The sequence below is a fragment of the Hylobates moloch genome, unplaced genomic scaffold (genome assembly GCF_009828535.3).
Source record: "Hylobates moloch isolate HMO894 unplaced genomic scaffold, HMol_V3 SCAFFOLD_6, whole genome shotgun sequence".
NCBI classification, from domain to species: Eukaryota; Metazoa; Chordata; class Mammalia; order Primates; family Hylobatidae; genus Hylobates; species Hylobates moloch.
In genome coordinates, this window is record NW_026652281.1 from 13734549 (window position 1) to 13747973 (window position 13425).

At 36.7% G+C, this 13425-nt stretch overlaps 1 protein-coding gene across 5 annotated transcripts in view; it reads right to left on the minus strand.

The window, feature by feature from the left end:
• CNTNAP4 (contactin associated protein family member 4) overlaps positions 1–13425 on the minus strand; it is a 297138-nt gene that overhangs the window by 34612 nt on the left and 249101 nt on the right. For all 5 annotated transcript variants that reach the window (XM_058440476.1, XM_032156379.2, XM_032156377.2 and 2 more), the window contains one exon: positions 382–621. In XM_058440476.1, coding sequence (XP_058296459.1) covers positions 382–621 — 240 coding nt within the window. The remainder of the gene's footprint in view (positions 1–381; positions 622–13425) is intronic.

The following is a 13425-nucleotide window of genomic DNA, read 5'->3' on the forward strand; positions in this document are numbered from 1 at the left end:
AAACAAAGAACTGCCCCATGGGGCAGGTTGTTGACAGCCACATTATTTAAGAGCATCAACACTAGGTGGAAAAAAGCAGATTGAGCAACTAACACTTCAAAATACATAAAAGTGACTATTAATGGATTTATCATCAACAAAGACTAGTTTTTCATAAATGAGTCAAATATTTAAGTAATGAAATATGATGGGCTCCATCTTTGAATATATGATGCTGTCTTATCACCAGGATCTTGTACCCATTCTTTACATTCAATAGATACTTTGCCAAAGAAATTCAGAAATTGAATTTTTTTTGTTTCAAACAGCCGCAAAGAACTGCCAGACATTTAATTCACATTGAATACATTTCCCTCTTACAGTCTTCCATGCCACACTTACCATTTGAGCAGAATGGCCCTGTGTATGCAGAGAAAGTGCAGTCACAAAAGAACCCAACGCGTCTTTCTCTGCACTTCCCTCCATTGCGGCATAACTTCCCATAGCTGCTGCAATGTCCCCTACAACCTGGCTGCACTTCTGGAGTCACCTGGGCTCTTTCTTCCAAATCCAGGGTCATCCCATTCAACTGTAGAGACCGAATGCAGCCCAGAAAGCCTCTCTGTCTGGTGGCCGTTCCACCTAAAAGGGAAATACTGCAAATGGAATCATGTTCCTAGGTGTTTTATTCAGGATTTAAAGACCGAACAAAACTGAGGCCTTACAGAGAATGGCAAAAAAATGGATGAGCAAATATAATTTTGGAAACACAATTCATGGTCAAATATAGACTCCAAGAAAGATACAACTTTAATTCAATTTTTTAAAAAGTTGAATATGTTACATTTTTTTTCTAAAAAATATTTATTGATCTTTAAATTGAGGAATAAAATAGAGGTCATACACTACTCTCATTTAAAATAACAGTGACATGTATCGCTCTTTTAATGTAGAAACTACTTTCTGGGAATTTGAGTAAGTATATATTGCTGGGTAAGTGTGGTTTGTCCTTCATATTTAAACCTGATCTTGATTCTGGTACAGTTTTAACTTTGTGAGAATTATGAAGGAGTCCTTGAGATCTTCTGATGGTGCATTGATATGGTCCTTTGATTGTTATCTATTCATTGAAAAGATGGTAATTGAATGTCAAATTATTTGTTTTTGGCTGACATATTTCCCAGTGATTGTTTTTCTAAAGATTAGTCCAATGTTCAGTGTTTTATGCTTGGAAAGATTCTTAACAAAATTGCAAAAGGGGATCAACACAGAAATAAGTGACGTTAACAGTAACGTTTATTGAATACATAACCATATGTACTTATCAAGTCACCCTCGAAGAGGTCTACAATGTTGGGTTGGAATCAGACCCTATTATTCTAAGGTAGAGGTTCTCAAACTTTTAGAAATACGGGTAACACACAATCACATGGAGAGCTTCTAATAAATAGACTCGGTAGCTTGCTCCAAGAAATACTGGTTCTGTGGTCCAAAAATAGCGTTGTGAATCTCAAGAGTTAACAAAGCTTGCAGGAGATTCTAATTCAGATGATCACTAGACCATCATTTTATAAGCACTACCCTGATAGAAGTGTAAGTCCTGGGTAGATTCATACATAAATTTGTGTCTCAGAACTTGAACTGGGAAAAGAGTACCCTAATCTAAATAACCTGGCAATTCTATTGAGAGGCAATTAGACGGTTGTGAGGCCTCTAAAAAGAAGCTCCATCTTTGGATAAATGATGCTGTCTCATCACCAAGACCTTGTATGTACTCTTTACATATAAATTCTCTTTTCCTAAAACACGTTCACTTCGTTTCTTCCAAATCATTTAGGTAGCTCCTTAACCTAGCCTTCATTCAACAGTGGCTACTTCAATTGACACTCTATATCCAGCACAAAGAACATTGGTAGACAAATAATTTCTGCGTTATAACTATGAAATCCATCCATTCATTTGTTAAACCACATTATACATAGAAATGGGAGAAATGGGCATAGCACTTCAAGGGTAAAGAGGGGACCCCTTTTGCCCCACAGAGATGCTTGGGTCTCTAAGACTGAGAATGAGGCCCGAATTTAACGAACGTTTCTAATAAACTATTTATCTATTTGCAAACAATGAAAGACTATGAAAAGGAACTTCAAAGAATTCCTGAGAATTCTGGACTTACTGACACTAACACTATTCAGAATTCAGATTCATAGCTATATCCAAATTGCTGTATTTAAATGTCTATTCAAAATGTTTCCACTTACATACTTTGTTTCTCCTCAGTGAAGGATGCCAAGGTCTTAAGGGTGTTGGCCGTCCTATTTATAAATCTACTTATAAATCTAGAGAGTGTCAACATATTGCCATTGTCATAAGTGAGCACGGTAGGCACGGAGTCAATTTCATCACAGAGTTTTGGAACGCCTGGAAATCTTCTTGTTTAATTCCTCCTATATTTACATTTACTTCTGTCATTTTTTTTAAGATTTTTGAAGGAGGAGAGGCACTCTGCTTTTTAGAGTTTCCAGTTTTTCTGCTCTGTTTTTGAGTTAATGTGTGCAGCACACCAACAAGGCACACGTATACATATGTAACATACCTGCGTGCTGTGCACATGTACCCTAAAACTTAAAGTATAATAATAAAATTTAAAAAAAAGACCTAAGATGCCTGTAGCTCCAGCCAACACTTTGTATCCTTGTGTGAGACCAACCTTGAGCCAGAGGACCCCACTAAGCTGTGCCTCGATTCCTAACCTAAAAGAAACTCTGAAGTAATACATGTTTGTTGTTTTAAACTGGTAAGTTTTGGGGTGATTTCTTATGCAGAATAGGTAACTACCATACCACACTGTCAGGGGAAATTGACCCTGATCAGCAGGAGGAAGCAGGGCTGATGTTAGACAATGGGGCCACAGAAGAATTCACGTGGAGCACAGGAGATCTACTTGGCTACCTCCTGTGTTGTATCATAACTGAATAGACAGGTGCAGCAACTTCAAACTGAAGACGGCATGATTACCAACGGTTCAGAACTTTAGAAATGAAGGTTTGGGTCACAATCCCAGGTCAGCAACCAAGACCCTTCAAGATGCTAGATGAGGGTGGGGGAGATTGGAATAGATAACTAAAAGATACGCTTGTGAATTTTCACTCAGAAAGAGAAGTCCATGGATACCATGGGAGATCTGCTTCCCTAACGTGTGGGAAGAAAAATATCTATGTGGGTCATGGAATGAATTGCAGTGATCAGGAAATTGATGTACTATTCTGTGACTTACAAGAAATAAATGATACTTTCTGCCACTCTGCATCCTTGCTAGCAGTTGGTATTGTTGAATTTTTAGATTTTAGTCCATTCTAATAAGAATGTAGTGGTATCTCCTTGTTTTTTGATTTGCAATTTCCTAATAAAAATGACATTGACTATCTTTTTTTAAAAAAAAGATTTTTAATATGGGTGCCCAATTGAGTTGTTTATTCCTTTTTGTTGCTCTGTTGTACAAATTAATAGACACATAATAATTGTTCATACTTATGGGGTACATAATGTTGTGATATACATAATATGTAGTGATCAGATCAGAGTAGTTAGCAACTCCATCATCTCAAACATTTATCATTTTTTAGTGTTGGGAACATTCAATATCTTCCTAGTTATTTGAAACTACATATTATTGTAAACTACAGTCATTCTACAGTGGCATACAACACTAGAACTTTTTCCTTCTATCTAGCTCTAATAGTATATCCTTTAACAAATCTCTGTGCCCCTTCCCTGTACCCTCCTCATCTTCTAGTATCCTCTGTTCTACTTTTTACTTCTGAGATCACGCTTTCCTTAGCTTCCTTATATGAGTGATATCATGCTGTGTTTAACTTTCTGTTCCTGGTTTATTTCACTTAACATAATGCCCTTCAGTTCCATCCACGTTGCTGCGAGTGACAGGATTCTTTTTTATGCCTGAATTGTATCCCATTACATATATACACCACTTTTTTATGGATTCATTTGTTATTGGACACCTGGGTTGATTCCACATCTTGGCTATTGTCAACAGTGTTGCAATAAACTTAGGGGTGCAGCTGTCTTTTCAATACACTGATTTTCTTTTCTTCAGATAAATGCCCATTAGTGAGATTGATGGATCACCTGGTAGTTCTATTTGTAGTTTTTTTGAGGACCTGCCATTCTTGAAGTCTCTCTTCTGCCCTTATGCTCAGGATTTTTCTTTTTCTTCCATATCAGAGCTGCTACTTCTTTATCTTCACACCTCCCTATTCTTCCACTCTGTTGACTCAACTCAGTGAGCTCCCAGGGCCCAAAGTCTTTGGCCAGGATTCTTTTGGCGTCCTTGTTGGATATTTCTTCCCTGGGTAAGGTCCAGCTCACATCTTGGTTTTCACTTTGACACAGGAACTTTCTACAGGGGGCCACATTCTGGGAGCTCTGAATTAAAGGTGTGTTCTTGGTGTATTTAATTTACTTTGTATTATCCCACATTAAATCATGGTATACAGTCTACAGTATACAGTAACATTCAATCACATTGTTATACACTTGCTGCTCTGAAACATGCACAGTCTCCCTAACTCAGGGGCTTCTCTCATTCTGCCAGTAACAACATAATTAAATAACTTGGGGTCCAACAACTGACTAAAGTCCATTTCCAGCTGTTATGATTTTTTTTGTGTGTTTGTTTAGTTTGTTTTGGATGATGGGAAACTAGGAGCATAGAGAATTTCAAAGATTGGTCCACGGGTCCATCTGAGGAAATACTAGAATAAACACGTTTAGTTAGAGGCAGAGGCAGGATTCAAACCCACAAATAGCCTTCCATTCCAAGGAAGTTTCTTTGCACTTCACACCACTATCTGGTAAAAGAAGACTTATCCATTTTCTTGCATGCATCACATCATCTTTGGATTGAACAGCACTTCAGCTCTCCAAGCTTCATTTAGTAGCTCTTTCTGGGCACTGAAGGTATGAAACTATATGAAATCAATCTTGCTGACAAAAAGCTCTAGTAACAAATTTAGATGGGGAAACACAAGATACCACAAGATCACAAAAATAAATACACAGTAAAGAAGAAAGTCAGAGTGTGGGCTGAGTAACAGAAGAAAATAAATGTATATACATGTGAAATACATGCTTAGATAATATTTGTAAGAGTGAGAAGAAAATCAGTACACAACTTTAAAAACATGACATCTTAATTCTGTACTTTTGTTATTTACCTAACCAAATAGTTTTAAGCTACACTTTAAATGACCAGAAAACATAATGTCTAATTAGACACAAACCGTTGTGTCATACATGTATTTAGAATTTTCCCTTTTCTATCAGGTTTCAAGTTAATAACTTTATTTTCAGATGTAACTATTCTGAAAAAAGTGCTAATGTAAATAGGATTGGGCTTGAAAACTTAATTAAAGAGTCCAGTGCCTTTTCAGGGTTAGAGTGTGTCCAATTAAAATGAGTTGCAGTTTGGTTAATTGATTCTGGATGTTTCCACTGAGCTATTATGTTTGGAACTGTCTTCCAATTAATTTTCTATCAATTTACCTGCCATGCTATATCAGATATAATGAATTTCGGGACTTCACAAACACTCAGTATCTTGTGAAACAAATGCCCAACCTTACCATGTTTATTGAGTTTAACTGAACCTGTCCACTTATGTAATGGTATTGAGGTCTTGCATCTAAATAATTTGTCTGGATGCTGAGTAAAGACCCAGCACCAAACCCTTTCCTCATGTTTATTATTCCCAGGAAATTACTATAAGTGACAGATGTTATTGTCATGGAGTAGAAGCTGTTTCTTTCCTATGCCAATTTTTCCACTACTTTTGTGGCAGAAAGACCTTTGAGATTACACTTTAAATTTTTAATGGCAAATTATTCATGTGCTGTGCTTGAATATTATTGATAATTAATTGGGAACAACTGCATAACTCACCCACTCACCCAGGGGCCTTACAGAAATAAAGAAATCAAGATCCTCAACCTTCTCTTTAAAATTCAAAGCTATAGAAATTTTCCTGGCACAGTACAAGGACACTCCCTGACTTTGACACTATGGCAAAGAAAAACAGGCAAAGCCCCAACCACAAATTAACTTGGGGCAGAAAAGTGACAGGGCATGCAGGACCAAGTCAGGAGATTGAAGGGAAAAGTTGTCTTCTATATGTGAAGCATTGGACCGTCAACCCTGTCTGCTTCCTGGCAGAAAACTTTGCCTTGCAGAAATAGTGGTGTTGGTTAATATAGAAGGAAGGGAATCTGGAGGCCCAGCTCTAAGTTTGTCATGCAATGTTCTTCATTAAGCAAAGTCCTGGAAAGGAGGAAAGGAAGAGGACTATTCTTCCTCGTGGTCAAAGAAGTATCGTGGTTCAAAGAGGCAGCTGTTGTAAGCAACAGTGTCATGGGCAGAAAATTCCGTCACTTTTCCCTGAACCAAAGTCAGTGGTGAAAACGTGCCCCAGTCGTAGTAGCAGCAGAAAGAATGAGTCTATTTAGACTTCTCACACGTTGAAGCCAGAGCAACTCTCTAGTTTGGCCATGCTAAAGCCTATTTTAGAAAAATCAACTGTTGTTCATTGATGAATAATCACATTCTCTTGTTCCCAAACATCCCATCTGAATTCTGACCTCAGTCAATGATTTCTAAGATTTACCTACTGGATATAGAAAAATACACTAGGGGCAGCTTAGGCTAATCGTGAAAAAGATGCCTCAAGGATGGGATAAGGGTGTAATTAAGATAAATGATTTGATTATGTTAAAGAGAAACGTGACCTTTATTGTACTGAATTCAAACCTAAGGCTGCTTGATATTCTCTTCCCATAACTATATTTTAGTGTATCAAAAACCAATATTAAAATAATAAAAACCTGGAATATATTATAATTAATAACTTGTGTCCATTCAAAGACACTATTAACAATATGAAAGCACAATCAACCCACAGAGAGGTCGAAGATCTTGTAATAAATTTATATGAAAAGGACTCATCTGAAATATAGAAAGAATTCTTATGAAGTTTTTTTAAAAAAATAAGACAGTCTCATAGAAAATGGGCAACAGATCTGAACAGCCACTTTAGAAAGGAAGCTATCCAATGGTGAATAGAGATATGGCACTATTTCCTGTGCTTAGCCTATGCATATGCCGTGACCTAGAAATTTCACTCCCAGGTGAAATCACAGAAATAGACACGTTTACACACACACACACACACACAGCTGAGATTAATCACTACAGTCTCAGAGCTTCAATATGTGTAGAGTTCAACATCAACCTTTGCATGTGGTTTTTAGAAATTGTTCACTCTAAAAAGTCGATAAATATTTATAGATTCGATGCAATTCAAATGCAAAGCAAGTTACTTCTGACTCTGTCAAGGGTCCTTACTTCTCCTCCAGGTGAGAGTCACAAAGTGCTGAAATACAGTTAGTCCCGTTTAAAAACCTGTCAGTAAAAGAATTGAGACTGGAAACAAAAATTGCGGAGCTCGTTGAATGAAAATCAATTCAAGGCTAATTTAAGAAGCTTCTACGAAAATGCTGAGTTTACAAACCAAAATAGAAAATGACCACTGTCACATTTCAGCTTTAAAAATGACTGATTCTTTTCTCTCCATCATTTCTGTGGCTGGAGAATGTTTGTGAGTCTACGATAACAGCAGTGGCTGGATGCTAAGTCCTCAGTGTGAACAAGTCAAGGGCACGTGTTCAATACACTGATTAGCATTAGGTCCTAAAACATTTTTAAAAGACAATAAGAGGCAGTTCTGAATAGGACTATTTAAGATAGGCATAAATCACACACACGCACAAAGGACAAAGTGAAAGAACATGAAAAGGATAGTAAAGACCCAATGACACAACTAAGAACAAAAATGGAGAAAGACAGGCTACAAACAGAAGGCGAATCCATTTTATTATAAAAACCAATGTAATGTGATGGCTGGAATCATCTGGAGGAGAGGAGGAGATGTTCATTGCGTTGCTGCTCATTGTGTCTAATCTATCACATTACGCTGATGTTAATTCTTATCACTTAGTCATACAAGGGTTTTGTGCATTATTTTATTCTTCCTTTACTTTGCATGACATCCTACAGTTTAGATTAGTTGAAGCTAATTGTTTTAATATTTGAAACGTCAGGGATTGCTCAAAAGCCTTCTGATTTGTATTGCTTCAGTGATGTAGGCTAATGCTAGCTGCATCTCTGAAACTCCATTTATCATTTCCTTATTCCTATTTCAATTGTCATGTATAACGGCTGCCCAACTGGATCACATTTTTTAAAAGTGCTCTCTATTTATTTTTACTGATTTTTCTCAGAAATTAAAGCATTAATCTTTCCTCAGAGTTTCACTCTGAGATGTGAACATACTTTATGACTGGCCTTTAGCAGAGAGGGTGAAGAAGCAATGGAGAAAATACATTGGATTCCTTCATGTGGTCTCATTGCAACAGCCACTTCTGAGAGATTACCAACAATGCTAATCTGCAGGTGAGGCATGGTGGCTCACACCTGTAATCCCAGCATTTTGGGAGACCAAGGCGGGTGAATCTTTCGAACCCAGGAGTTTAAGACCAGCCTGGGCAACATAGGGAGACTGCCTCTCTACAAAAAAATACAAAAAATAGCCTGGTGTGGTGGCATGTGCCTGTGGTCTCAGCTACTCTGGAGGCTGAGGCAGGAGGATCACCTGAGCCTGAGAGGCGTAGGTTGCAGTGAGCCAAGATTGCACCACTGTACTCCAGTCTAGGTGACAGAGAGAGAGAGACCCATCTCAAATTAAAAAAAAATGTTAATCTCAAGAAACTTAATGCTAGATGGATTTAAAGACTTAACATGTTAGACCTAAAACCATAAAAACCCTAGAAGAAAACCTAGGCAGTACCATTCAGGACATAGGCATGGGCCAGGACTTCATGTCTAAAACACCAAAAGCATTGACAACAAAACCCAAAATTGACAAATGGGACCTAAGTAAACTAAAGAGCTTCTGCACAGCAAAAGAAACTATCATCAGAGTGAACAGGCAACCTACAGAATGGGAGAAAATTTTTGCAACCTACTCATCTGACAAAGGGCTAATATCCAGAATCTACAATGAACTCAAACAAATTTACAAGAAAAAAACAACCCCATCAAAAAGTGGGCAAAGGACATGAACAGACACTTCTCAAAAGAAGACATTTACGCAGCCAAAAGACACATGAAAAAATGCTCATCATCACTGGCCATCAGAGAAATGCAAATCAAATCCACAGTGAGATACCATCTCACACCAGTTAGAATGGCCATCATTCAAAAGTCAGGAAACAACAGGTGCTGGAGAGGATGTGGAGAAATAAGAACACTTTTACACCGTTGGTGGGACTGTAAACTAGTTCAACCATTGTGGAAGTCAATGTGGCGATTCCTCAGGGATCTAGAACTAGAAATACCATTTGACCCAGCCATCCCATTACTGGGTATATACCCAAAGGACTATAAATCATGCTGCTATAAAGACACATGCACACGTATGTTTCTTGCGGCACTATTCACAATAGCAAAGACTTGGAACCGACCCAAATGTCCAACAATGATAGACTGGATTAAGAAAATGTGGCACATATACACCATGGAATACTATGCAGCTATAAAAAATGATCAGCTCATGTCTTTTGTAGGGACGTGGATGAAACTGGAAAACATCAATCTCAGTAAACTATCACAAGGACAAAAAACCAAACATCGCATGTTCTCACTCATAAGTGGGAATTGAACAATGAGAACTCACGGACGCAGGAAGGGGAACATCACACTCTGGGGACTGTTGTGGGGTGGGGGGAGGGGGGAGGGACAGCATTAGGAGATATACCTAATGCTAAATGATGAGTTAATGGGTGCAGCAAACCAACATGGCACATGGATACATATGTAACAAACCTGCACATTGTGCACATGTACCCTAAAACCTAAAGTATAATAATAATAAAAAAAATGTGGCACATATACACCATGGAATACTATGCAGCCATAAAAAATGATGAGTTCATGTCCTTTGTAGGGACATGGATGAAACTGGAAATCATCATTCTCAGTAAATTATCACAAGGACAAAAAACTAAACACCACATGTCCTCACTCATAGGTGGGAATTGAACAATGAGAACACATGGACACAGGAAGGGGAACATCACACTCTGGGGACTGTTGTGGGGTGGGGGGAGGGCGGAGGGATAGCATTAGGAGATACACCTAATGCTAAATGATGAGTTAATGAGTGCAGCACACCAACATGGCACATGGATACATATGTAACAAACCTGCACATTGTGCACATGTACCCTAAAACTTAAAGTACAATAATTAAAAAAAAAAACTTAATGCTAATAAATATCATCAACACAGGCCCAGTTAGTAAGATGGAGAATATAATTTAAATCAAAATTGTATATCCAAATATCTATACATTTTATTTGCAAGTGTCAAACATAGTATCTCACATTAATATACTTCCACGTTATTGAAATTTCTGACATTTCATATTTATATTTTAAAATAACTTTGTTATTTGAAATATTCCACAATAGGGTTCTACTAAATTTGTTTACCAAGAAGAAGGTGCATTTTTAACAAAACTACTTAATGCTGGAACAATAACATCATCTATCTTAGAATGAGTAACACTAACAGTCTTTCAGTCTTGTCCTATATTATAAAAACAGTGTTTTCATGTAATTTATTCATTTTTAAGATAAATTTTATTGTGTATATTTGAGGTTTACAACATGATGTTACATGAAACACAGAGGTAGTAAAAGGCTACTGTAATAAAGCAAATGAACAATCTATAATCTGACATAGTTACTTTTTTGTGACGAATCTATTATATTTAACAAAAATCTCAAATACCATACAATTTTATTAACTATAGTCCTCCTGTTGTATGCTTAATCTCTAAACTTGTTTAAACATTATTATGATTACCATCAGTCTCTGTATTTAAAACATTTTTATTAGGAGAATAAAGTCATGCTGAAAACTGTACTTACTTTTCGGAATCAAGTTTACCTCATTCAATTGCCCCATATCCAGATACAAAGGATAGTCGATATGCACACTGAAAATGCTGATTAGCTATAATTATCCTTAAGATGGACAGATGAACCACAAATTAAATTCTTGAACTTGCAACTAAGGGGAATTAAATTACCCTTTAAAACTGTAACCAGAAAATCAATTATATTGGATTGAAGTAGAGATTACCAGTCACCCATGAAGGCACCAGCTCTGAGAATAGAGCAAGACTTAACCCTAACATATTTCAGGGTATTAATAGGCGAGGGAATGGGAGAAGGGTCCTTCTACCTGTGACATGTGCTGGAACAAAATCTATAAACAAAGAAGCCCAATTTACTGGTGAGAATGAGATTACAGAGCGGGTGCGTCTCATCAAAGGAGAGGAAGAAGATGAAATATTTTCCCTGGCCTGTGAAGAAGGACCAGAGACTCTTTGCAGCCTGGCAAGCTTATGGCTTGTGGTATATAATTTGGATTGTGGAGCCAGGAAACAGCTTTAATCACTGCTATAAATTAAGATGAAAGGAGAAAACAAGAAAAGCTAACTCCAAGTGAAATTCAAAGCTAGGCTGGTGTGGTGCCTCACACCTGTAATCCCAGCACTTTGGGAGGCTGAGGCCGGTGGAACACTTGAGTCCAGGAGTTTGAGACCAGCCTAGGCAACATATCAAAACCCTGTTTCTACAAAAAATACAAAAATTAGCCAAGTGTGGTGGCATGTACCTGTGGTACCAGCTACTTGGGAGGCTGAGGTGGGAGAATCCTTCGAGCCCAGGAGATCAAGGATGCAGTTAGCAGTGAGCACACATCTGCACTCCAGTTTGAGTGAGACAGTGAGACTCTGTGTCAAAAATAAATAAACAAAAACAAAAACTGGCAAATAACGTGAGAAAACCAAAGACCTACAAAGAAGCATTTCATCCCCAAGCATATTATCACAGATAAATAGTAAAACACTAACATCAATGACCAATTCATTAGCAAGTTGGGTGTATCTAAATTTCAACATGTCTACTTCAGCCTGCAGCACCTTTATCTCTCAGGGGGACCACTGTGATAGCCTGCCTGCCCTCCATTTCCTCCATCCATATCCCTCTGGGTAGTAAGAGAGAGCTTGAAAAATGTAAATTATGTCACTCCTCTGATTCCTTAGAGTAAAATCCATAGTCCTCGCCATGGCCCTACAAGGTCAGATATATACCTCAATCTTGTTTCCCATCATACTTTCCCTAACTCTGATTCTTTCCAGCCACATTGTTTTTTTCCTTGTTCCTTGAGTCCCTAAAGCTTATTCCCACCACTTTGAGCCACAGCCTGGAATTCTCTTCCTTCAGATGTTCACAAGGTTTTCTCTTCTGTTTCATCTGGCCTCTGCTCAAATTAGGAGGACTCTGCTAACGTCGCTAGAGAGGACTCCAGAGAAGACTGCACTGACCACCCTACTTGAAATAGAAGTCCCCAACACAAATCACTGCCTGATTCCATGCTATCCTTTTTACTTTATGGTATTTATCACTGCCTGAAAATGTATATATGTATGTGCATGCACATGCATGCATACTTATATGGATACATACATATGATGATATATAATTATATATAAACCATATATAAATAAACTATATATTTTATATATGTATAAACTACATACAAAAACTATAGTTACATAGTTTATATATAGTTATATAATATATAGTTATATATGTAATTATATATAGTTATATAGAAAACTATATAGTTTAGCTTAATTATAAACTAACTAGTTTAACTATATAGCTTATACTGTTTATATATAATATATACTATGTTTTATACAATATATAATTTATATATATTTTATATAATAGTTTATATATATTAGCTTATAATATATGTTTATATATAAATTATATAACTATAGTTTTATGGTTTATATATAGCTTAGAACTACACATAAACTATAAAACTATATATAGTTATATAAAATTTTTTTATATACAAATAGTTCTTTTTTATTGGCTGTCTCTTGTCTCTTCCACTGAAATATGCAACTATGTAACTATAAACTATAAAAACTATATATATTTTTCTCTATATTATATATATTTATATATATATATATATATATATACAGATAGATATATTTTTTTCCAGATAGATGGATAGACAGATTTTTTTAATTGCTTGTGTCTTCTCTTCCACTGAAATATACTCTCAGGAAGACACAGAACTCTTTAGTCCTAGTAGGTGTTTTATTAAATTGGCTCTAATTACTACTGATTTTTTAAATTAGTTTTTCATTCACCACACTCTAATTCAGTATAACCTTTTCAATTATAATGCATCTTTCATTGAGTCTGCCTACAGGGAAAAAAA